Here is a 24,992-nt window from a genome sequence, read left to right as displayed (position 1 = left end):
TCATCGTGGCGAGTGGGAGGGCGATGCATCAACATCAGCCTATGACATGACCACAGCTCTGTTTAAACTAGCCAGCGAGGGTGCTGCCTTGTAGCCACCCCACCCCAACTAATGCTGTGGTCAGGATTGCAGATATTCAGTACATCTCTATATTCTGGGCTAGTTACAGGATTCAGGGAATTCTGGGGTGAGGCCACATCACGGCTCCATAACCTTCCAATCCACAATTACAGTCACCTCTCAGTGGCCTGATTGGCAACATGGGCCAAAACCCCCCACACTAGCTGCCCTGTTTCCAATACAGAGATCAACTCAGTATAGAAAATGGATTTTTAAAAAATTTGTTTCTGGAACATCTTAGTTGTTTAAAAAACAAAGAACAGACCACATCTTGCTATCAACTGCAAGTCTTTAGCCAACTTTACTGGAAGATGACCAAGAGGTAACTGCCTCAGTTATTCCCTCCACCAGCTAGTGGCAAATGAGAGATGGTCACCTGACACAAGTGGACTGTACCTCTGTCATCTCTAACCACATCCACAGCTATCCCAGGATGGAAAGGTGGCCCTGAATGGGAATGCACGTGAACATTCCCTCTGGCTCTGTTCTGCATCTACACTAAAAGTCTGACACTGCAAATGTACCAATTGGTGTTTTGTCACTAGACTGTGACGACTTGCTATTGTGCAGATTTCATAGAATCATAGAATAGTAGGGTTGGAAGGGGCCTACAAGGCCATCGGGTCCAACCCCCTGCTCAATGCAGGAATCCAGGTCAGAGCATCCCTGACAGATGGCTGTCCAGCCTCATCTTGAATGCCTCCAGTGTGGGAGAGCCCACCACCTCACTAGGGAATTGGTTCCATTTAGTTGTGTGTTTTTTTACAAGCTCACCCCTTTCTCCTCCAAGTGCCGTAGCCTTGTTTCCACTTTCAATCTGTTCTCAGCTCCCATCTCTGCACTCGTGTTCTCTCCGAGGGCATCATAACGAATTGTCAGGGCTGTCTTAGCTGCTAGCATCCGTGAGATCTGGAAGACATCAAAGTTAAGATGACCCCAGTGAAACCAAGGTGGCAACTCACTCTGCACACGGTGGTGCAAGTGCAAGGAAGTACAAATGGAACGTCTGGCCATAATTTAGGCAACAAAGGAGGCAGACGAGAGGAAAATGCTCAAGTTCCTTTTTTTGAAAAAGCCAGCTTCATTGAACAGTTTAAGCCTAGTACTTCTAGGCAAATATGTCTTAACTTCTACTCCATTCTTTCATTCATTCAAATATTGATTGTCTTGACCACAGGTCTTAATAGGAATACATTTATCACACACAGAGGTAACAAACTACACAACTGAATTATATTTAAAATAGTCTTTACAGCTAGTCTTTACAAAAAAAAATGAGGAAGATGCACAATAAAATTCTCAGTTGTCCTTGCAGTAGTCTACTACATGGATTTCCATACAGTATTGATGTCGCTTTGATGCCACAGAAAACAAAAACAAATAAAGCCAGATTTTCTTGTTATTGTCTGATCAGTATAGGTGGGCAGAAGTTGAGTTCTCTGTTGATTGTAGGGAGGGCCCCCTTGGGGCACAAGACGCCTGAAAGGGGTGTGTGTGTGTGTGCAAAGGGCATCAGCAAGGACCTGGGTGGGTTGAATGCCTCCTGACAGCAAGCTTTCACTGATCCATGTGGGGCCTGCCAAAATGGGGGCAGCCAAATCACCGCTGCCCCCATCAACACAACCAGACTTGGGAAGGAAGGTGTCGCTCAGGCATGGTCATTCCCTGTGTGTGGACTGCTTCAGACCCAAGGATCAGAGGCCCTGGCCTAGTTCCCTTCTTGCGCTAGTGTTAGCTTTGTTCAGCAATTCACAGATCCTTGCATGCACCAGCAGGCTGCATCTGGGAATCCCCCACGTGTGGAACAGATTATGGCTGACAAATCAGGAGTGCCACAAGGCAGTGTTAAGTGGGAGGTGGTGCGCCGCTCAAGCCGTTTGAGAAATGCTACATTCGACAAACAGACCAACCCTTACTGAAAACCAAGCCAAGCTTTAAAGCAGGTGTGGGCAATGTGCGGTTTACTGTCCCCCCAGAATTGTTAAAAAAAAAAGTTCTTTAGGCAATTCTGAGTGGCCATTTGGCCCCTTTTTGTGCTTTTGTGCTGGCTATGGAGTGACCAGCTACCATGGTCAAAATCAGCTTGCGAACAAGCTAATTTGGCCCCTTTTGGTACTCCATAGCCACTCCGGATGCCATTTTTTATTTTACTTTTTTTGGCACTGTGGGGGTGGGGTGGAGAGGTGTGGCCTAACCCTAAACTCCTGAAGTTGCCCCACCCCAGCTTTAATATTTTGGTTCCTCAGTTACCTGTTCTTCTGATCTCATGGCAAGTAGACCAGCCACACACTTTCTTGCAAGAGATCTCAAGCCACTGCTGTTTGAGGAAAAGCACACTGACAACGTTTTAGAAGATCTCACCTTTCCTTTGTTTTTCGCGGTCGTCTGCCCCACAAGGGAAGCGTGATAAATCAGACCAAACTTGGGCGTGTCGCGTTTAGTCTTCAGTGCTCTAAAGAGGGCTTTTTCAGCACCCAAAATTTGAACAGTGGACGCAGGATGCTTCGCCAGATTCAACAGGGAGCCTGCAGTAGAAGAGATGCAACAGGAATTGGCAAGCATGAGCAGCCTCCGAAATGCACCTCTGACAAGGAACCAAGTTCCAAGCTGGTCAAGGTTCAAACTTAATATATCAAAACCACAACGTGAATTGACTGGAGAGTTCTGGAGAAAGAAACCTGAGGGAAAGACCATACTGTAAAGTAGCTGATCCAACTTCTGGGAATCGGGAGTTCAAAAAATGACAGATCCTAGGTGCATCTGTGATCACACGACCCCTTAAATCAGCCTTCCTCAACCTGGTGCTCTCCAGATGTTGTGGACTTCAACTCCATCAGCCCCAGCTTGCATGGCCAATGGTCAGGGAGGATGGGAGTTGTGGTCCAAAGCATCTGGCGGGCCTCAAGTTGGGGAAGGCAGCCTTCAATGCAGTAGGAGTGAGCAGGGCTTAGAAAGTGTCTCAGAAGAGGTAGTGACTAGAATTGCCTTCACCTTCCAAGACAAAATCAGGCAAACTTCATAGCAAAATCATCACCGACTGCTTCTAGGCTCCTGCCAGTGTCGACAACGAGCTTGTACATTACACGCTATAGACACCAAAAAGCTCTCCATCAATGGAGTAGAGTAGCCCAGTCCCCCCCAGCCTGGTGCCCCACAGATCTGTGAGGCTGCAAATCCTATCACTGGCCATGCTGGCTGGGAATTACGAGAGTTGCAGCCCAACACATCTGGAGGGCGCCAGGTTGGGGAAGGCTGGACCAGTCCGCTGATGAAGGTCCTTTTGACACTGTAAAATGGAGGACAGAGCAGGGTAGCAGTACACAGCTGAACCACAACACGCCCAGCTCAGCAGCTGAGCATACCTGCGTGAGCGATAAGCCTCGCTCCTACCAGCTCTCCCACCATGACTGTGAGGTTCGGTGCAATGGCCATCATTCTGTTTTTTAAATAATCATAGAGTTGTGCACGATAGTCCGAGATCTCGATCACCTGAAAGACAGAACAAGCCCAGTCAAGCCCCGTAACGGAAAGTTGCCACAAGAATGCAAGGAAGGAAGTTGACTGAGTTATAGTTATTTCAAAGTGGTGTATTCACACTCTAAAAGCCCATTGAAACAGAAAGGTCTTTTAAAGACATCTAAAGATGTCTTTAAAATCATGAGGGAGCAGGCAGACCTCCAAAAGGAGCTCTTTCTATACATGTTTGGCATCACCACTGAGAAGGCCATGTCTCTCACACTCTTCACCTACAGATGGTGAAGAGTGTGAACCTGTTCTTAATTGTTGGGCAGGTTCATATGGGAGTCCCTAGGGTAACGTGGACCCAGAATGTTTGGGCACTGGGAGAATATTATGTACAAATTTTGAATGGAATAGCTGGTGCCAAATGGAAGTCTTTTTACCTTATTGTTATTTTTATAAAGCTTGCTTCTCAAGTTTCACAGGGCACACCATTTAAAACAAAACACTCAGATACGAAGGCAGATAATGGAACACAGCAATCAAGGGGAGAAAATAATCTCAGCTCACACATACTGTTCAGGTAAGGGACAAGTTTCCCTTTTCAGATATTATATACAAAGCAAAGTTGCAATGTGGTAGAAAGCAGCCTGGGTGTGAGATAGGCTAGGTCGGGCTAAACGTTAATTAAAGGCACAATCCTATGCATATATAGATACAGAAAAGTCCTACAACTCCCAGAATGCTAACTTTTACTGTCTAAACATGCATGGGATTGCACTCTTAAGTTGATTTTTTTAAATTGGTGTCCCTCACAGAATTAACAACCTGAACAGTGGCAAAACTGGGGCCTTTTAATAGCTCCAAATTCTTCCCTGACATCTAAAAATCAGTGTATCACTCTCTTCTGGAAAGCTTAGAGGTGTAGATAAATATATTGCTGTTTACAGCACACTGGCAATACTGCGCCACAGATCAGTCTTGTTACAAATGCAGGAGAGCTCTTTCATCAAAAACGTGTTCCCAATAATCCAAATGGCCTTAAAAAAAAAGAGAACAGCCAGCCAATAAATCTCAGGAATCCGGATAAAGTTTACAGTTCCACAGAGTCACCCAGAATTGAGGCTAAGGTTGGGACAGGCAATTGGCTATGCTGAAAGGCCTGCTGGACGTTTGACACTGCAGCAAGCAGCTACCAAGCCAGGTTCAGGTACTATTATTGACATATAAAACCCTAAACAACTTAAGACCAGGTTACATGAAAGATCGTCTCCCCCATATAAAAATGTTAGACCACTATGATCTTCCGGGCAGGCCTTGTTTGTGCCACACCCTGCAGAGTCCCATCTGACAGCAACACGGCAATGGGCTTTCTCTGTGGTGGCATCCCCTCTTCTGCGATGTCAGGCACCAACAATCATGTGCTTTCGACAATAGCCCCCCCCCCCCCCCCGGCACTATGGATACTGAGGAGTACGGACTCCACGCCCAACCCATAACTGAGCCACCAGGACAACTTCCTCCAGTTCTTAAGTGACCCATTTGACCACAACTGGTTTCAACTCAAGAACTGTAGCGCTGGTCTAAATTTCCCACAGCTCTTGCCACTGGCCTTTCAACTTGGACTTAGAGATGGGGGTAAACAGTGGAACTTTGGCAAGTTGAAAGGGGTGGCCACCCTAGCAGCAGCGAACATCCCATTCTGACATCTTAATGTATATTCTAGCGATGCTTCTGTAGATCTCAGAACAGAAAGAGGAGAAGCATCCCATCCAGCCAAGTTCTCACTCTGAATATTTCCCCAGTTCCTCTCAGTCAGCTATTTGCGATGGCATCAGAAGAGGTAGTGACTGTGCAACCCTCATGGTTCATACATCAGGAAAGCATCTTCACAAGAATCATCACCGCCATCGAGAACATCTCCCTGAAAACCTTTCTAAAATGGCTTCTTTAGAAATGGTCACAGAACAGTCAGCTGAGCACTGGATTGTCTAATTGCTGTGTTCAGACAATTATATCTTGGCTCAATAAGCCACTACATGAACTAGCCTTTTGCCCACCCACGCGGCCTCTTAGCGCCTCCTTTCATAGCACAAGCAATCAAACCAGGAAACCTCTGAATGAACTCTAGTTTTCTGTTTCCTCTGAACTGGGAGATGACGGTTATCAGCGTCAGAACAAGCCATGATATTAAACCAATGTCATTCCATGGTTTAAGGGCGCTTCCACACGAGGCTTTTTATTGCACCACTGCCTTGCCTCATTCACAGAATTTTCTGGGGCGTCCAGATGGCACTGTCTTCCACTCGTAGCCCTCCCATGCTTCCCCCCTGCTTTGTCTGTCTTTTCCTCTTACAGTGGAAAATACATTAAGGAAAAAGAGAAGAAGGAATAGCCACACAATGCCTTCTGACCATTAGCATTAGGACCCCTCCATTTGGAAGCATCTTAGCTTGTTCTAAAGCTGGTAACCATGGTTGCCCTGCTCGGAGGAAACAGGAAACTATGGTTAATTAGAAGTTTTATCACAGCTCATGTGAAGCAATACAAAAGGGGCTGAATTATGTACAAAAGGCTGGTTTGTATCCCAGCTCATTAAACTGAATATGATTGCCCCAATCAGCTCCATCCAGTCAGACTAGAGTGCTTTAGATTTAAAGTGCATTTAATCTCACTGAAGGAAGTGGCATTAAGGTGTTTTAAATGGATTGTAGACAGGCCATAAATGACACAGGATGTAACAACATGGGCTTTTACCAAACACTGATTTTTAAAAAGCAGCTATTGATTGACAGTTCCAAGTTCTCTCCATCCCTACATCATCACCTGGTCACAGAGGTGCTGTATGTTGCTTATATCTTCTTCTGACACTTCGGTCCCCATGGAGATCTCAGCAGCTGCTTTCACCTCCTCCTCAACTTCCTCAGGAAGGACCTCAGACAGATCAGAACAGGAGAAGTTTTTTCTGTCTCCTGGGGAGACAAATACAAAGTAGGAGTAAGGACAAGCAGCAACAGAAATGAAGTTTTAAACAAGCCACAAACTTCTCTCTGTGACCCCATGGATATCAGATATAAAGTCAAACACAAACAGTAAATATAGAAGCAGATGGACAAGTTTCACCAATTTAAAACCCACTGATGTTCCTTTAAGAATAGCCATAGCCAACTTTCCCTCATTATATTTATTCGAAGAAATGCTTGCGTTTTTGCTTGTTGCTCCAAAACAAGCCATTCCAAAAAATGGGAAAGGACTGACACTGAACATGTGGTATAATAATATCTCAACTATTATGCATTATACTGGCAGAGAAACTTACTAAATAGCTTAAGGCTACAAGAGGCCAACAGGAAACAGATAATTTCATGGTAATATAATTTAGTTTTATAAACTCCAGTACTGTAAGAGAACCACCAGGAACCCATGGTAAACTATGGTGATTTACTGTTAGATGAACCTATATATATGTTTACACTTACTGTTTATTTTATGAATTGTACTTAATGTGTTAGAATCCACCCATGAGTACCCTAAATGAGATACTTCTTTTATTACTGAATTGTTAACGAACTGTCGACAAATTGTTATATTATTAAAAATTAATAAAATTTACTAAAAGAATGAGAATTTACACAGAATTTGCAGGTGGTTTGATGAGAACTACTTGCTCACCACCAGGCCTTCTTCATTTCTACCAGCTTACAACGGCATCACGAAAGAAACAAAGCCATGTACATTTAATATTTTTCACTGCCCATTTGCTGAAGAATTCAACAGAAGACAGACAAGAGCAGCACTTGTGTGAATGAGGAGGCAATATTTATACCACTTGGCAGTGTGGATCTGGTAGGAAAACAACAGGCGGCACAATTTCACTGGCGGTGCACGCAGCACTTAATAATTTATCTACAGGAGCCCAGCATTACTCACCAATTTTCCGTACACATTTACAGTACGTTAGATTATCTGTGATAATTTTGCCCAGTTCAGGAAAGTGCCAACCATACCATTCTCTACAGCGCATGATATAGTTATTCAGTTCTTTGTCCAAGTCATCAAGAAGGGCTGGAGGAGACAAAATACATAAGATGCTTAACTTCAGGTTCTCTTTAGAATCTTGTTGAAAAAAGTATCTGAGAGAAAGATCTTAGAACTGCGCCCACAATATTTACCTTAACTTGAAACACTGTGCTGTTAAACTAGGCAATTAAAGTTAGCAAAGTATTTTAGAGAAGAACTAGACCTTAAAAGAGCTCTAGCAGTGACTGGGTGACCAGTCAGATGGGCGATTAATAAATTTAATAAATAAATAAATAAATAAATAAATAAATAAATAAATAGCGGTGTTAGAACACCTCTGTTTAGCTGCACCTAGTAATAGGTAGCAGCCTATTATACAAGTTGCCCCAAAATATTGGGTTACGATGGGCAAAACTTTGCCAACAGCATTCTTCACTCTCCAGACTTCATATTATTGCTAGCAAATACGCATTTGTCTGCTCCTTTAAAAAAAACACCCTTTGACTGATCCAAGTAATCAGCATTGTACCTAGGGATGTATGAGAAATTTGTTTCAGTTCGATCAGGATTCTGCCCAGTTTCCACCTTCTGGACCAAACACGGACTCAAATGCAATCTGCAGTAGAAGTCTGTACATTTCCAAGCTTGCAATTTGATTTGCAACCCACCCCCCAAAATGCGTTTGACAGCATGCGCATTTTGAAAATGCTCACATTTTAAAAATGCATGCATTTGGAAATATACGCATGGAAAGATGCAGGGACTTTCATGCACAAAGAACAAAATGAGGCTCACAATCTTGATACGGACTTGAGTTGGAACAAGCTTCGAGATGGAATTTGGAGCACTTTGGCGAGCTCGAGTTTTGCTGATTTGTACATCCTGAATTGCACCATGCACGTCAATTACCTTTGTGCATTTTGGAAGTGCTCTACTTTGGTGACAGTGTCTGTCAAATCACTGCAACTAGCAATGATATTTTCTGCCTGGAGGTCACATATTACACTCATCATGGAACCTCTTGAATTTTGCTACTATCCAATTATAGTAGTGTTAGCACAGTAGCGTTAGAATTATTATTGTAACTTGCACAAGCAACTCACACTGCACTCCACTAACACCAATTCAATATCAAAAGAACTGTGAGTAGCTAGCCAAAATTTAGGCTCATCACCTCCTGCTCATCTTGTCAGAGATATCACCTTGAGATTTTGAGGCATTTGAAGCATCTGAGTTCTGTCATATATATATATATGTGTATGTGTGTGTGTGTGTGTGTGTGTGTGTGTATATATATACATATATATATATATATATATATTTTTTAAACCAAGAACAAAATTTATTGCAACAACGTTACCTGTCTGAAGGCACATTGGAATACATTTTAAAACCGGGGTCTCCAACGTGGACACCACTCTTGGCACCTGCCAGGCCCTGTGTCCCACCTGATTTTTATTTGATTCCTTAATACTTCCTCAAAATTAAAAGTGTTTAACTGGGACGCTGGCATGTTGCAAAACAAAGTGCTGCGCTTCAGCACCATCCCTTTAGTTAAGTTCAAAGGATTGGTATTTTGAAGCTCAGACCCCATCTCTGCCTTGTCCTTACGTAAGTTACCTTTTTTTTTAAAGCCTCACCAGTTTGCCTTCTGGGAAAGGAGTGTTTTGTGATTGGCTATGCCCGCCATTTCTGAATGGGCAAGCACCACCCCGAAATGTACCCTCTGAACCAAAATGTTTGGGGACCCCATTTTAACACATGGGCCATCTAATGCCCCCTGCTTGTTTGGTTGCTTGGCTTGATTTTGGGGCACAGTTTTAATTAATTTTTGCCCTATTTTTAACAGAGTTAAAAATTTAATTAATTGTTGCCCTATTTTTAACACAGTGATTTTTCTTTTCTTTGTCTTTTGTTTCTTTTTACATTTTTTACATGAGGTGGTCTCTGATGTGCGTGTACAGTCCCCTAACTTACTGGTGTTGGGGGACTTCAACGTACATTCGGAGGCCATCCTCACAGGAGCACCTCGGGACTTCATGGAGACCATGGCCTCCTGGGAGCTGCACCATATTCTAACTGGGCCCACCCATGTAGCCGGTCATGCACTAGACCTTGTGTTGGTTTCTGGAGAAGCGGGGAGTGATCTGGAAGTCGGGGGTATATCCACCACCCCCTTGTCATGGTCAGATCACTATCTGGTGACGTTGGACTTCTCGGTTCCACAACCCCTCCGCAGGGGTGGAGGACCCATTAAAATGGTCCGCCCCAGGCGTCTTATGGATCCAAATGGATTCCTGAACGCACTTGGGGATTCTCTGGGGCATGCCAACGGCCACTCGGTCGAGACCCTGGTGGGTGGCTGGAATGCCGCAATCACTGGGGCATTAGATCGGGTGGCTCCGAAACACCCTCTCCCCCTGAACAGGGTTCGGACTGCACCATGTTTCAACCCGCGGTTACGAGCTCTGAAACAGGAGGTGAGACGGCTAGAGCGCCGGTGGCGGAAGTCTCGCTCCGAAGACAATCAGACACGGGCTAGAGCTGTATCTTCAGCCTATCACGTGGCGGTGAAGGCAGCAAAAAAGGAATATTATGCTGCCTCCATCGCGTCTGCAGAGTGCTGTCCCAGGAGGCTGTTCCAAGTGGTCCGGAGCCTGGTCGGTCCTGTGGCTCCGGAACCACTGGAGCATTCTAAGGCCTCCTGTGAGGCTTTGGCAAGGCACTTTGCAGATAAAATTGATCAGATTAGGTGTGTTACTCTGCACACTGTGGATACAGTTAGTGAGCAAGAGGCGGCCTGTGGCAAACCGGTTTTGTGGGATCGGTTCCAGCTTCCTCCTCCTGATGAAGTAGACAAGGTGCTTTCATCTGTAAGGCCGACCACCTGCTTACTTGATCCTTGCCCATCTTGGCTCATTATGAGCTGCAGAGAGAGACTGGGTGAGGGGATCAAGGCGGTGGTGAACGCCTCCCTTGAGGAGGGAGTGATGCCATCAGCCCTCAAGGAGGCAGTGATAAGACCGCTCTTAAAGAAGCCCTCCTTGGATCCTCAAGTTCTGAACAACTTTCGCCCAGTCTCAAATCTGCCATTTTTGGGCAAGGTGATTGAGCGGGTGGTGGCAGTGCAGTTGAAGGCACACTTGGAAGAAACTGATTATCTAGACCCATTTCAGTCGGGCTTCAGGCCTGGGCATGGGACAGAAACGGCCTTGGTCGCCTTGGTGGATGATATGAGGAGGGCTCTGGATAGGGGTGAATGCTCCTTCCTTGTTCTCCTCGACCTCTCAGCGGCTTTTGATACCGTTGACCACGGTATCCTCCTGGACCGCCTGGAGGGGTTGGGCATTGGAGACACTGTATTGCGGTGGTTCCGGTCCTTCCTCTCCGGCAGGTACCAGAGGGTAGCACTGGGAGAGGAGGTTTCGGACCCGTGGCCACTTACTTGTGGGGTGCCACAGGGTTCCATCCTCTCCCCGATGCTATTTAACATCTATGTGAAGCCGCTGGGGGCTATCATCAGGAGGTTTGGGGTGCAGTGTCATCAATATACGGATGAGACGCAGCTCTACCTCTCGTTCAGATCTTCACCAAGGTTGGCCATAGAATCCCTGTCCAAATGTCTGGAGATGGTGAGTGGCTGGATGGGGAGGAATAAGCTGAAGCTCAACCCTGACAAGACCGAGGTACTTTTGGTGGGAGACAAGAGGAGGCTGGGGGATGTTGACCTGGTGTTGAATGGGGTACGGCTACCCTTGAAAGACCAGGTCCGCAGCCTGGGGGTCATTTTGGACTCCCAGCTGTCCATGGAGGCTCAGGTGTCAGCTGTGAGCCGGACAGCGCTGTATCAACTCCATCTGATACGGCGGCTGCGCCCCTTCCTTCCCGACCATCTGCTCCCATCGGTACTACATGCCCTGGTCTCCTCTCGTTTAGACTACTGTAATGCGCTCTACGTGGGGTTACCCTTGAAGACGGTTCGGAAGCTGCAGCTGGTACAGAACGCGGCAGCTCGCCTGATTAAAGGCAGCCGCCGGCGAGATCACATCACTCCAGTGCTGAAGGAGTTGCACTGGTTACCAGTTGTTTTCCGGGCCAAATTCAAGGTGTTGGTTTTGACCTTTAAAACCCTATATGGTTCCGGCTCAGCCTATCTTAAGGAGCGCCTCCAGCAACACCAGACAGGCCGCTTAACAAGATCAGCCTCGGATGGCCTTCTCTCTGTCCCATCAGCCAGGACAGCTAGACTGGTGGGGACGAGGGAGAGGGCCTTCTCTGTGGTGGCCCCCACTCTGTGGAACTCCCTCCCTAGGGAGCTCCGTCATGCCCCCTCTTTAATGAGCTTCCGTCATGCATTAAAAACGTGGTTGTTCAGGCAGGCATTTGGGGTGGGTTAGGGTATTTAAAAAAAAAAAATTTATGGTAAAATTTTATTGTTTTAAATTATTTTATGGTGGGTTGTACATCGCCCAGAGTGGCTGGGTGACCAGTCAGATGGGCGATTAATAAATTTAATAAATAAATAAATAAATTTGAGTCCCATCATGGCAATAGGGGGAAGCCCCAGCCCTTCTCCCCACCTCTAATTTGGGTAGGCCTCTGAGCCTTTACAATGACTGACAGAACTAAAAATGCCCTTGCCAGCTGGAGAGCATGACTATGAATCCCAATATTAAGAATTGGGGTGGGGATGGGGGGACTAATGGCAGATTCCTTAAGGTATTTAACTTCTGGCTGTACTCACAGATTGCTTGGACAATCATTGTATCGACTTTGTCTGGGCTGAACTTCAGCTTGTATCGAGAAAGGCTGAAAACAGATACATAAAAATAAACAATTTGATATACAGTCAGCTGACACACTCACTTCTCCCCTCCCCAGCTGACACACTCACTTCTTCCCTTCCCTCCAATCAACAAAGACATCGCCATTTACTGCAATAGGGAGGACATCTTTGCCAACTGTGTTCTGCATATCAGTGAGCTAGGCTGAACATCTGTGAGGGCCGGTTTGCATGATCAAACAGCCCCTTGTGGCTTATTTAAACCTCCCATAACCCATGGCCTGTGTTAGGGTCATGCAAGGGTTGTTTAACCCTCACACAACCTACCCCTACTGGGTTCGGATAACACATCAAGCGGCGGTTGTGGCTTGAATATTCAAAAGCTGCCCGGCATGAGCCGCGCTATGATCGGGCAAACCAGGTCTGTGTGTTTCATTTCAAAATGCCAGGTCCAACCACAAAAAGGTAGAACACTTGTACTGAAAATACCTGCCTCAGAAGAGTGTAAATGTAGCATTCTAAAACACACACAATCACATTCTCTAATAAAGTGCAGGCACACTGTTCAATACGGCCAAAATATACTACCTCTTCCAGCATCAGTTACTACTAACTGACCATATTCTCAATCACACTTGGAACGTACAATAGGGTTTACAAACTCGCAACATAGCCCTATAATGTGGATACTATTTCTGCCTTTGTTACAAATGGGAAACCCAGGCAAGTGAGCAGACAGAGCATTGGACTGGAACATGGGATGAGAAAGGACTTGAACCCCAGCGTCTCTGATCCAACTCTTACCGACCATCAACTTATTCACCATAGCCCTGACTGTACATGCCCAGCATTTTCCAGATGAATCCAAGCCTAGATCACAAGCTCAAAAGTTTTTGAGCTAATACTATAGGAGAACACTTAATGGAGGAGACTTACCTTTGAAGTGCTTTTACAACATTAATCCTTTCCCTTTCACCAGAGAAAAGCCACTGAATTACGGTGCAGCAAAATTTGGGCCTCACAGTGAGTAAAATCCAACATAAGGCCTTCTTAGAGTAGACCACTGAAATGAACAGGATTTAAGTTAGTCATGAGTAACTTAAGCCCCATTCATTTCAATGGGTTTCCTTTAAGAAGGAGTTATGTTGGGTTTTACTCAGTGTCTGTTGCTCATATTGCTCCCTGTAGGCACAACTGCTTCAATCCTACGCACGCTTACCTGGGAAGGAATCCCACAGAATTCCGTAAGGTTCTCTTCTGAGTATACATGCCATGTGAGCAGGCGCTGGTGCCTAAGCTTGCATCCTGTTTCACATAAAATGGCATCCCCATGAGTAAAAATACACAACCACCTCGCCTTCCTCAACCTGGTGCCCCCTAGATGTGTTGGACTATAACTCTGATCATTCCCATCCCAAGGGGAAAGACATACAACAGCATCCCCAATCTGGTGCACTCCAGCTGTGTGCAACCCATGCTGGCTGGGGGATGCTGGGAGTTGTAGTCGAACACACCTGGAGGGCACCAGGTTGGGGGAGGCCAATGTACAACAGAGGCATATACAGACCAGAGCTGAAAAAACATTAATGCTACCTGTGTGCCAGTCCTAAACACATAGCTGCCATCTCCCGTGATGGGAGGCCGGTGAGAAGTCCTTCCATTTGGGAACGGATGCCTCTCATCAGTTCAGTAACCATCGGACTGTGGATGCAACTTAAGTTCAGCTTGTCCTGCAGAGGGTGAAATTGGCAACACCCATTTTTGATTTTTAAAAAACCATACCATATTGTTGCAACATTTTGTGTTCCACACCAAACAAATGTAAGTTGTCCAAGGGCAACCACTCCTGCAGGCCCATCTGCAAGTCCCACCAGGGAAATACCTAAGCAAGCACCTCATCTAAGTACTTTGGCAACCCCATTATTTAAGCAGAGCATCTCCAGTTCTGCCATAGAAATTTAGATAAAAATAGTATAGTATTTCTCACAACTCATATTGACATTAAATACAAAGCCCTCCCTGAAAATGTTTTTGTATATTCCTATACTTCTACACAAATCAAAGAGCAAAGATGACACAAGAAGCAGGAGATTCAAATAAAGAAATCCGAAAAAAATATGCAGCAACACTCCATACTTATAATTATCACAGCGTTATCACAGCATAAAGCATTATCACAGATGCTTATTTAGGATCAAGACATGGTACCTGAATTTGCTTGTTTTCCTCTACCCCCCCCCCCAATCCTTTTTTTCCTTTGATACAGCATTCATTACATTATAAACCTGCAGGCAAAGACTTGGTTCTTAACCTTGTACAGAACTTAGTAAAATATAGACAGTGTAGAAGTGATAAATAATACCGGTTTGGATCCAGATCCAGTCAGTCATTTTTCAAGTAGGCCCACTGAAATCAATGGGACTTAAGTCAAGACATTCCTTAACTAAATGGAGGGAGCAATCCTATGGCCACTAGTCAGCGGCTAGATGGCCATAGGATATCCTGTTTTCTGGGAACCGACCGTGGAGCCTGCACTCTGAGGTCTGTTCCTGCAGAACCGACCTTCCCTCACTTCTGCGCGAAGCCCCGTGCTCTGCGCTCACAAGAGGAGTGTGGAGCGGCCGAAACAGGGCATTCTGGGGCGGGGAAGGTGGAAATGCCGGTATGATACACCCAACGTGTTGTACGGCAGCCTCCTCCCACGCTCTACCCTCCCACGGCTAGACAGCTGAAAGCAGCTGTCTATCCAAAAATGCAGGGCAGGAGGAGGGTGGAGGGAATGATCCCCTCCGTGCTTCTCTGAGTTTGGAGGCGGCCGCCTACCTGCACAGGATTGTGCCCTAAGTCCCACTGATTTAGTCATACTCTTAAGTATGACTACATCTGGATTCTACCCAATGATAGTAACAATCAGGTAGCAGGGTCCTAGCATATCAGCACCAGCAAAGCAGCACCCAATATCCATCACTGGCTAAGAACTGACATTAAGCATCATTCCTTTCTGGATGTAGTGAGAGGCTCACCTTTGGGAATTTTTTTTTTTTTTTGCAGCACCAGTCATTGTTACCAAGCTGTAAAGATCACCAAATGCCTTCAGTATATGACCTCATCAGAGTAACAGCACCAATGGGGCACATAAAAATCAGGGTTTACCTTTATTACACCGCCCAGCTTAGCATCTGCTACAGCCAACTGTTCATGGGCATCTTTGGCTACTATCTTCTTTAAGATTTTCTTCAAATTCTTGCTGATCTTGCCTTCCACCAGGGCTGTGGACGCTTCAAGGAGAAAACAGAATGTGGCAAAGGGGCTGTAGATTCTCTTAATGAGTCTTGCCAGGAAAGTTTAACATGAAAAAAAAAATGTACTGAACAGTGGTTGCTGGACATTTATTTCCATCTGTTGTCTCAGTGGTAGTGACGAAAAGTTGCATGCAATCACGGAGATTCAGTTTCACAAACGATGCATCACTGACAACAGAGCCCTGGTATAAAGCTTTCACTCTTTTCCAGCCTTCCCCAGACTAGCACCCTCCAGGTGTGTTGAACTAAAACTCCCAGCACTCCCAACACAGCCATGGGGGCTGGGGATGCTGGGAGCTGTAGTCCAGGAAACAGCAAGAGGGGAAGGCACTTCTGTGTCCCAAAACAGAAAATATTTTCAGGTGCCTGTTTTTTTTTTAATTATGCCCAGCAAGTTTCAGAATAGCTTTCCTTCCTCAGGGCCTGTAACTAAAAGATCATTGCAAACCATTATGTATGGTTTAAAACACTCCTAAAATCTGGAAACATGTCTAAAAGGTTACAACAAAAATGCATCCGCAATTTACAACATGTCTAAAAAGTTACAACAAATACCGTACTAAAATACATCCACAATTTACAACATTTATAAGACCTAACCATAAAAATATTCCCCCTTCCCCCCTTTGGGTTATATAGGTAAAAGTTCTAATTTACTGCCTTGAACTACTGATCGGTTAAAATGCATCCACATGTCTGGTGCAATGAATGAAAACTGGTGACTGTAATGCTGCCCTGGCAAAAGTACAGCTGGCCTCAGATGTTTATTCAAAATAGCAATACTAACAATAGACTGAAGACAGCTCAGCCCGTCCCTCAAGGGGCATCAGTACCCAGAGGGCATCACCCATGTGGACACTGGATATATTGTAATATACCCAAGAAAATGTCACACTTTCATTAATACAGTAAATAGAATTTATATTCAATGTTTTCCCACTTGTAGCAGTGCACATGCTGTTTACGCGATCAAATGTACGTATGAGAAAACATACATTGGTAGACTCAAACCCCACTCAAGGAACACATGAGCGAACACTTCAGTAATAAATACAACACAAGATCTGGTTTCCCTTTATTAAACTATTTTCTTTACTACAAAACCATCCTGTTGAAGAATTAACTTCTGGGGCGATTGAAAAATGACATGAACCTAATTCCAAACATCTTCTTAGAAGAGAGATGTTCTGGATTCTGCAGCTGGACAGTCCTGCTCCAAGGGGTCTGAATGAGAATACTTAGCATTACTCTAAGTTTGGAAAGAATCTCACTAGTTTACTCATGAATAGAGGGGAAAGATGCAACAAGAACTCTCCCCTGCACTGAAAGGTATTGCTTTTCTTTCACCTGCTGCCAATTAGGAGTATAAAATCAGGGCGAATCCTCCATGCTTTCCGAGCATCTTAAGACAGAAAATGCATCGGAAGGATTCTTTGTAACATGTTTGGAGAAAGATAAGCAGGTGAGCAGGAAAACTTAAATACAGGGAGCCAAGGTTTCTGTAGAGGAATGAGCTAATACAGCCATAAAGCTTCAGCGTTAATGGAACACCTTGTTTTATCAGCCAAGAGAGTCTGTGTCAGATTCACCTTAGGTGGATGTAAGAGGTCTCATGAAAGGGATGTTTTTTCATTTCAACATGTAGATGTCTTTTAACATATCGGTAGGTGAAGAAAATAAATTAGAACTTTTATCTAATATAACCCATTGGGGGGGGGGGCAGGGAGTTAATATTTTAATGGTTATGTCTTATAAATGTTGTAAATTGTGGATACATTTTAGTACAGCATTTGTCTAACATTTTAGACATGTTTCCAGACTTTAGGAATGTTTTAAACCATACATAATGTTTTGCAATAATATTTTAATTACAGCCCCTGCGAAAGGAAAGTCCTTTATGAACAGTGCTGGGTATAATAGTTTTTTTTCAGGCACCTGTGAATATTTTCTTTTCTTTTTTGGGTCGTGCGCCTTCCCCTCGTGCTATTTATAGGACTATAACTCCCAGCATCCCCCAGCCACCATGACTGGGTGGGGGTGCTGGGAGTTGTAGTCCAACACACCTAGAGGGTGCTAGGCTGGGGAAGGCTGCTCTATTAAGGTCTAAGGTTGCAATCTGCTATGAAATCTCACCAATGTCTATGAGCATACACATTCACACACATGCAGGATTTGAGGCTAAACCAACATCAATAGCTCATGCATTGCCTGGATGGCTAGCACCAAGGCTCACAATAATATTCATTACATCAGTATGCCCAGGTTCGCAAAGAGCTGCTCACCTGTTGAGGGTAAAGACTGTTTCTAGGTGAGGACATTTGCGTAAACTAGATGAAAATGAGTTTTTCTTCTCCCTCCAACCCACCCAGCTGTCGAAAGGCCACAAATAACTTACATGAGCGGGTAGAGTATAATAGCTTTTTGTTGTTCAGGGATTTATTTCTATAGCTGAAAGCTTCCAAGGGCATCAAAGATGCTATTACAAAACACTGCCAGACTCAAAGAACTTGCAGCGCAGTCACCGAACAAACTCAAGGAACTCAAGGAAGGTTGACACAAAAGGTTGGCTCTAACCCTTGTGCAAGTGTAAGTCTGTTTGCACAACAGGACTTTCCCGTCGTCTCCACTCTCCTGCAACCCCCCCACATGCACCCTGAATCTGCGCCAAAGGGCCCCCCAACCCTCTGGAGCAATTTGGGGGGGCACACAGCAGCAAGAGGGAAATCCATTTTGTTAGTGGTTCCTCCTGCAGGAAAACACCACCACTGGATACAACCCTGTACTGCACCAGCTGCACTGGTTTCCAGTGCATTTCTGAGCCCAATTTAAAGTGCAGTTGTTGTTTTTAACTTTTAAAGGCCAAGTTACTGCCTTCACCCCATTAGCCTGCCTGCACTCTAAGCTCCTCTTCTGAAGCCCCACTTGCATATCTGTCCCAAAGAACTAGGCTGGCGTCTACAAGGGAGGGGGCTTCTTTGGCAGTGGCCCCCATCTGTGGAACACAGTCCCTCTTGGGGTGTGCCAGGCCCCTCCATCACCAACCTTTGGGAGCCCCAGAAAAAGCTATCTGTTCTCAGTGGCGTTCTTCAAAGCTAGTTGACTGGGCTGTTGAGTGAAAATGTTCTTAGCTGTAACCACTAAGGAATGTGAATACTTGTATTTTAGGTTAATCTGCTGGTTCTTTTTTAAAAAACAAACAAACACATTTCTATACTGTCCAATAGCCGAAGCTCTTATTATTTCTTATCTGTGTTTTGAAATGATGTGTGTTTAATACTTTATGGACTACTGGAACCCACCACAATTGGGGTTTTCCCTTAAAGCAGGTGTGAGGACACAGGCCAGGGGGCCAAAACCAGACTTCTGGCAGTCCCAATCCAGCCCTCTGGTTCCCAGATGGCCACCCCCACTTCCGCGGCTCCACCCTCTTCCCCTTAACTGCTGATCTTTAAGTGATATTTTGGCTTCTGCACTATTTTTTCCCCATTCTAAACAGATGAAATGCCTCTCCTAAGGCTACTGGCAGCAAGAGCTTTAAAATATAATATGCGGGGGGGGGGGGGGCTTTGTCTTTGGCCCCAGCCACTACTGGAATGTGCCCCTCCCAAACTTCTCTGAAATTTCATTTGGCTCTTGGGCTGAAAGAGGTCCCCCACCACTGCCTTAAAGGCAGGCTACAAAATTAAGAAAATAATAACTGTACATTTTATTCCACAAGTTACCTGCAAGAGCTTCTGTTGTGTCTTGAAACTTCTCAAAGTGTTTCAGTTTCACGCTAAAGAAAAAACATCAAGCCGTTTTTGGAAGATCACGAGAACTGAGCATCTACTACCAGCTACAAAAATGCAAGATGCTAGACAAATGACATGCCTGCAATGTTTGGCTTTTAGAAAAATGAGGAGCGGTTTAATTTTTAAAAAGTGGCCCATCAGGTCAATGCACCCCAAAAAAGAAAAATAGTGGCTATTAAGTCTGGCAGAGAAATAACCCCCTACCACCAAACCACAGAAATTCAGCACTTGAAATAGTCGGGTTCAGTTTCGTGGTTAGAAACACAAGCAATGAACTGCGTGTTCGTGGAAGTCTTTGGTTCATGTGCCAGTTCAGCAAAGGGCTCAAATGGGTGGCCTCAGGCAAGTTCTCTGTCTCAGCTCCAGCCACCCATCTGTAATACGGAGATAATAATAATTACCTACCTTTCAGGCTTCTATGTAACAATTGCAAAGATAACAAAATACACTACAAATATAGGAAGAGTGCTATATAAATACTGGGCATTATTGTCATTTTTCTGTAACAGTTATTGACACAAATTAAATACCTAGACTTACCTGATAGTTTCCAGCGACAAGATCCAGCTTATTTAAGGACGCAATCCTCTGGGTTGCACCCTGGGTACTCGTAAGGCCCCAAACATGGAGGCTTACGCGTATCCTACGCAGAGAGGGAGATGCCTGGCACCTGCCTCTCTGCATTTGAGCTAGATGGGCAATTTTGCCCATCTAGCAGAGGCTTCGGGGAGGGGGAGGGAAGGAGGCTGGGGGGCCATAGGAAAGATCATAGGACTGCCGCCCTGGCCCCCTCCCTTCCCTTGGGAATGCCCCCTTTTCCCCGTACCTGCACTCTGTTTTACAAGTGCGGAGAAGCAGCTGGCATGGTTCTCCCCACACCAGCTACAAGGCGGAGCAGGTGGGGAGCACGTTTTCCTGGCTCCAAGGTCGAAGCCCTGTCTACGGGCTCGAAGCCAGGAAGCTGAGAAATCCTATGTCCTCCAGATACTATCTAGGGGACATAGGATTGCTCCCTAAGACTATTTCTTATGCCATCTATTCATACTCAACCTGTATCAAACAACCAAGTATAGTATTATAAGCTAAGGAATCCTTTGGACAAATGCTAATTTACGGTTTGACAGCTATTTCCATTTCTGAGTAACCAAGTACTTTGCAAGCCCTTTCCCCTAGAGGGGAAAGGCTTTTGATATCCCTACTGTCTTTTAATAGCTGTCATGCCTGCACTCCAGGATCTAACCTCGCACATGTGTAGGTCTAAGAGGAAAGGAGATGTAATATATGCTTGAATGAAAGAAAACTAGGCCCGTCCCTCAATCTCAATGTGTTATAAAACACATTCTTACAGAAAGAAGTTCCTACTTCCAGGAAAAAGTACTTACATTTTATTTGCTTTTTCAGGCGTTGCAAACTCCTTCCATAAACTATCAATTTCTTGGAGCTTCTTCTCATCCAGAACCTGTGGCAGAGAGACAGTAAGACTAATTGAACACACATTAAATTGGGCAGCAAAGATTTGATTGATTTCTCACTATGTAAACAAGATTAAATGTGCAGAACCGCTCCAACTCTTCAGGACTAGGTTGTACACACAGTCATAAGTCCAGATGGGAAGGAAGTATGAGCTGCCATATTATTTATACTTAAGTCTCTAATCCTGTGCATGCTGGCTGGAGAATGCTGGGAGTTGTAAGACGTTTCAGTCTAAACAGGCATAGGATTGCACCTTTTTTGATGAGCAAAAAAGCCTGTGGTGTTTTATAGTCTGATATGCCGGGATCAAGAGTTTGCAAACAGCCTTCCCGGCCAAAAATTCTTGTCACCGGCTCCGCCTTCCTCTATTCTTCAAGCAAGTTATAAATTCTAAAATTAATAAACACGGATTGCTGTAAGGATTGCAGACTGAAATGCTCAAGACTTGAAAGTGTTATACAGAAATACCATCATCACCACCACGACTGACTATGGTTTCTTAAAAATTGCTAACAGCCCCCTTGGGGGGGGGGGAAATCGGGCTTGCTGGAGGGGGGGGAGTTAATTCTTCCTCCATTTTCTCCGTTGAAAACGGAGATTCCCCCGCCCAGAAATGATACAGTCCGGGCGTAGTTTTGCCAGGTATAACTGCCTCTAGCGGGGGCGGGGGGCTCCTTGCCACCATCTATCTGCCCGCCTATCAGCACCCCCATTCTGGCCGCCCCCCATCCACGCGCTCCCACCGATCGGGGCGCAACCCAGCCCACGGGAGGAGCACAGGTCTACCCCGCTCCACACGTGTCGTCCTCACCTTGAAGATGGCGTAACCAGCCGCGGTCTCGAACAAAACGAGCATCGCGGCGGCGGGACGAGGCCGGCGCTCCCCGCAGCGGGGACGGGAGGAGGCGAGCGCGCGAACAACGGGCAAGACGGCGCCCGATCTCCGCGCACACGCACCACGAGGGCGGAAGCGGGACTCTGCCCATCGCGGCGGAAGCGATTCCCAGGGCCTTCTGGGAAAGCGGAAGTGGGGGCGGGCAGGCTTTGCACGTGCACGTTAGGTTTCCCATTGCGACGCTTAAACTCCTCCATGCGCGGGGCGAGAGCGGTGGAAATGAATCCTCGCCTGCCCCCTAACAATGACTTTCTGGTGTTTTCAGTAAAAAAAAAAAAATTAAATTAAATTAAAAACAGCTCCCTCCTCTTTAGAGGGGGAAAAAATTACAGGCATAGGGAGGGATCGGGCTCATGCAGTGAGCAAATGAACTTTTGGAAGGTGGGGGGATAGAGAGCATGGTTGCTTCGAACACTAAAACGGAAGAGACCCTCTACTAGGCTGGCTTATTTTATCTTTCAACATTCATTCTTCGGTACTGCCATCACTTTTTCCCACGCACATGGTGCATGGTGACATTTGCAAATCAGAGCCGGAAGCGAGAGCTGTGTGGAACGTTACAGGCTTTTTATTTATGTGAAATCTCTTTGGGAAAGGAGAGTGAATGGAATTATTCGGCACGGCAATGCCTAGGGAGGAGCTGGCGCAGTAGTGGAGGTGTGACTACCGCCTGAATGTGCCACCAAAGCAAGATACTGAGTAGGACATGTGTCCATTTTGATGTTGGTGCCGCGGACTTCGTGGAATGTCCCACCAATGAGAGAGGAGCGTGCCCTTGCTTTCATGTCCCGGTTGTGGGCTTCCCATAAGCGTCTGGTTGGCCACTTCTGGAATCAGAGTGCTGGACTAGGTAGGGCTTTGACTCTATCCAGCAAAGCTTTTCTTATGCGTTGCATCCTACTAATTTGTTATAAGCCCCTTTATAATTTGGGTCTAAATCTTTAACTTCAATTACAAAATATTAAACATTTAAAATTGCATTAATTAGGTATAGCGCAAACAAATCCATCTGAAATCCACACTCATGGTTATCCAAGTCATGCAGTCATACGCAGACTGATTTGGGAGTAAGTCCCATTAAATGCAGTGGGCCTTTCTTCTATGTAAACATGCATACAATCAGATGCCTGGCTATAACCCTACACAAAGCTGCAGGCCAATTCTATACATGTTTATTCAAAAGCCCCACTGTAAGTTTGATAAGATGATCAAGAACGTTAACTGTTTGGAACTATATGGACTGTAATTTGTAGTTGGATATTATACAACATACACTTAGGGTGCAATCCCATGCATGTACAGACAGAAAAAAGTCCTACAGCTCCCAGCATCCGTCCATGCTTGCTGGGGTATCATGGGAATTGTAGGACTTTTTTCTATGTCAGCATGTGTAGGATTGTGCCCTTATTTGTCTCCCCCTGTTCCCATTGCAATATTAACAGCTCAATCCTATCTGTCAAGCAGTGCATGGGTGAGATATGACCAAGGAATACTATTCATACTTTCTCAGGATTGAGTCCCATATTACTCAGTGAGTTTAGCTTTTGAATAAACATCTGAGGCATTCTAATGTTTACAATAGATGTAAACATCTAATGTAAACATCTAAGCCACATGTACTTTTGCCAGAACAACATTATAGTCACCTGTTTTCATTCATTGCACCAGACATCACAGTCATGGCTTACAAGGCCTTGCAAAGTTTACAAGCTGACTCAGTAGAGCAGTCTTCCCCAATCTGTGCCCTTCCAGATGTGTTGGACTACAGCTCCCAGAGCTGGCTGGGGGATTCTAGGGGTAGCAGAACAACACATCTGGAGGACACCTGGCTACAGGAGGGGAATGTTAATTTGCATACTATTCAACATGCCAGGATCAGTCCCTCTCCTTATGTTTGTTCAACATTGTATTCCAACAACATGAGTATTAACTCAAAACACCTTATCATAGCCAGTGTGCAATCCCATAGGACAAATCTCATATACACTCCACAGCCGCACACACAAGCGCCAGCACTGAGAAAAGCAACACATCCACAGCCTCCAGCTGTATTCTGATAAGACCGAATTTATCCTGCTTGATAAAGTCCCCTTTGCCTGATACCAATTCCTTAGACAGACCCGAAATACAGAACCCATATGATCCATGTACACACAAACCACAAATCTCAGTTAGTGGCAAGATGTGGAACTTTTGTACCTCATAGACCAGAGCAGGGGCGGGCAACTCGTGGCCTTCCTGACGTTGTGGTCTACAATTCCTATTAGCTGTAGCCAGCATGGCAAATGGTGAGGGATCATGGGAGCTGTAGGCTAAAACATCTGGAGGGCCACAAGTTGTCCATCCCTGACACACAGACTACATGGGTAGAACAAAGGGTTTGGAACAAATGCAGCAGTGCAGTCACGAGTGCAAGCGAGTCCACACAGAAAGTGAAGGAGAAATTCACCAGTGCAAGGTTACACACTCCGTGTTAGCCAGTGATGATGGGACGTCTACAGAATTCCTGGTAGACGCACGTGACTATGCAAATATCCTCTAGTCTGAACACAGTTCAAAAGAAGCTGAACAGAGACTGAATTGTGAATTATGATGCAAATGGTGCAGTTTGTGGACGCCTTCTGTTCCACTTTATATTTCAGTAGAATGAATCCTGATTTATAAGCAAAAGGTGAAGCAAGTCTCTCCAGTCCATGGCTGTTAATCCAAAAGAGCTGAGTATGCGGACACAAGGGACCTGTACATACAAGCAGGCCTTTCTTTCCAGTTCGGTTATAGTTCCCAGTGCCAAACAGATGTTTTCATTTTTACAGTTTTGGCTCTGGAAGCTGCTATGGCATACACTTCAGGGGGAAAGCACCTCTTTTGGACTACCTTTCTGTCTGACAAAGAGCTAATGTTTATTTCATCCTTTGGGAGACCGTAAATAGTAAATTGTTTCATATAACATATGCATTAAAAATAAAATTGCTATTGGTGCACACAGATGTGTTTAGGGCTGGGGCCTGAATTTAAAATTATTTGGAAATCATGGAAACAAAGTCTTATTTATATTTATTTGCATATGTATTTTGTTGTTTATTTGGTCAGTCGCTTCCGACTCTTCGTGACTTCATGGACCAGCCCACGCCAGAGCTTCCTGTCGGCCG

At 45.2% G+C, this 24,992-nt stretch overlaps 1 protein-coding gene and 3 non-coding genes across 5 annotated transcripts in view; all 4 read right to left on the bottom strand.

Moving 5' to 3' along the window:
* Positions 1-21,908, bottom strand: part of NOP58 (NOP58 ribonucleoprotein) — a 30,748-nt gene extending 8,840 nt beyond the window's left edge. For both annotated transcript variants that reach the window (XM_084818062.1, XM_084818072.1), the window contains exons 1-11: positions 21,760-21,908; positions 20,858-20,934; positions 19,407-19,459; positions 15,536-15,660; positions 13,976-14,112; positions 12,344-12,408; positions 7,510-7,644; positions 6,406-6,551; positions 3,483-3,609; positions 2,482-2,645; positions 895-1,029 (exon numbers count right to left, since the gene is read on the bottom strand). In XM_084818062.1, the coding sequence (XP_084674188.1) occupies positions 895-1,029; positions 2,482-2,645; positions 3,483-3,609; positions 6,406-6,551; positions 7,510-7,644; positions 12,344-12,408; positions 13,976-14,112; positions 15,536-15,660; positions 19,407-19,459; positions 20,858-20,934; positions 21,760-21,804 (1,209 nt within the window). In that variant the 5' untranslated portion in view covers positions 21,805-21,908. The remainder of the gene's footprint in view (positions 1-894; positions 1,030-2,481; positions 2,646-3,482; positions 3,610-6,405; positions 6,552-7,509; positions 7,645-12,343; positions 12,409-13,975; positions 14,113-15,535; positions 15,661-19,406; positions 19,460-20,857; positions 20,935-21,759) is intronic.
* On the bottom strand, positions 3,075-3,161 carry LOC146358704 (small nucleolar RNA SNORD11). The gene has a single exon (XR_014787091.1). It is a non-coding gene; the product is annotated as a small nucleolar RNA SNORD11 (small nucleolar RNA).
* On the bottom strand, positions 5,406-5,492 carry LOC146358703 (small nucleolar RNA SNORD11B). The gene has a single exon (XR_014787079.1). It is a non-coding gene; the product is annotated as a small nucleolar RNA SNORD11B (small nucleolar RNA).
* Positions 15,778-15,864, bottom strand: LOC146358702 (small nucleolar RNA SNORD70). Its single transcript, XR_014787076.1, has one exon. It is a non-coding gene; the product is annotated as a small nucleolar RNA SNORD70 (small nucleolar RNA).
* Positions 21,909-24,992: the final 3,084 nt, after the last annotated feature.

This window comes from Heloderma suspectum, chromosome 1 (assembly GCF_057233095.1).
Source record: "Heloderma suspectum isolate Gila_16-S chromosome 1, 16-S_ref, whole genome shotgun sequence".
NCBI lineage: Eukaryota > Metazoa > Chordata > Lepidosauria > Squamata > Helodermatidae > Heloderma > Heloderma suspectum.
This window is presented reverse-complemented; position numbering and strand designations above follow the sequence as displayed.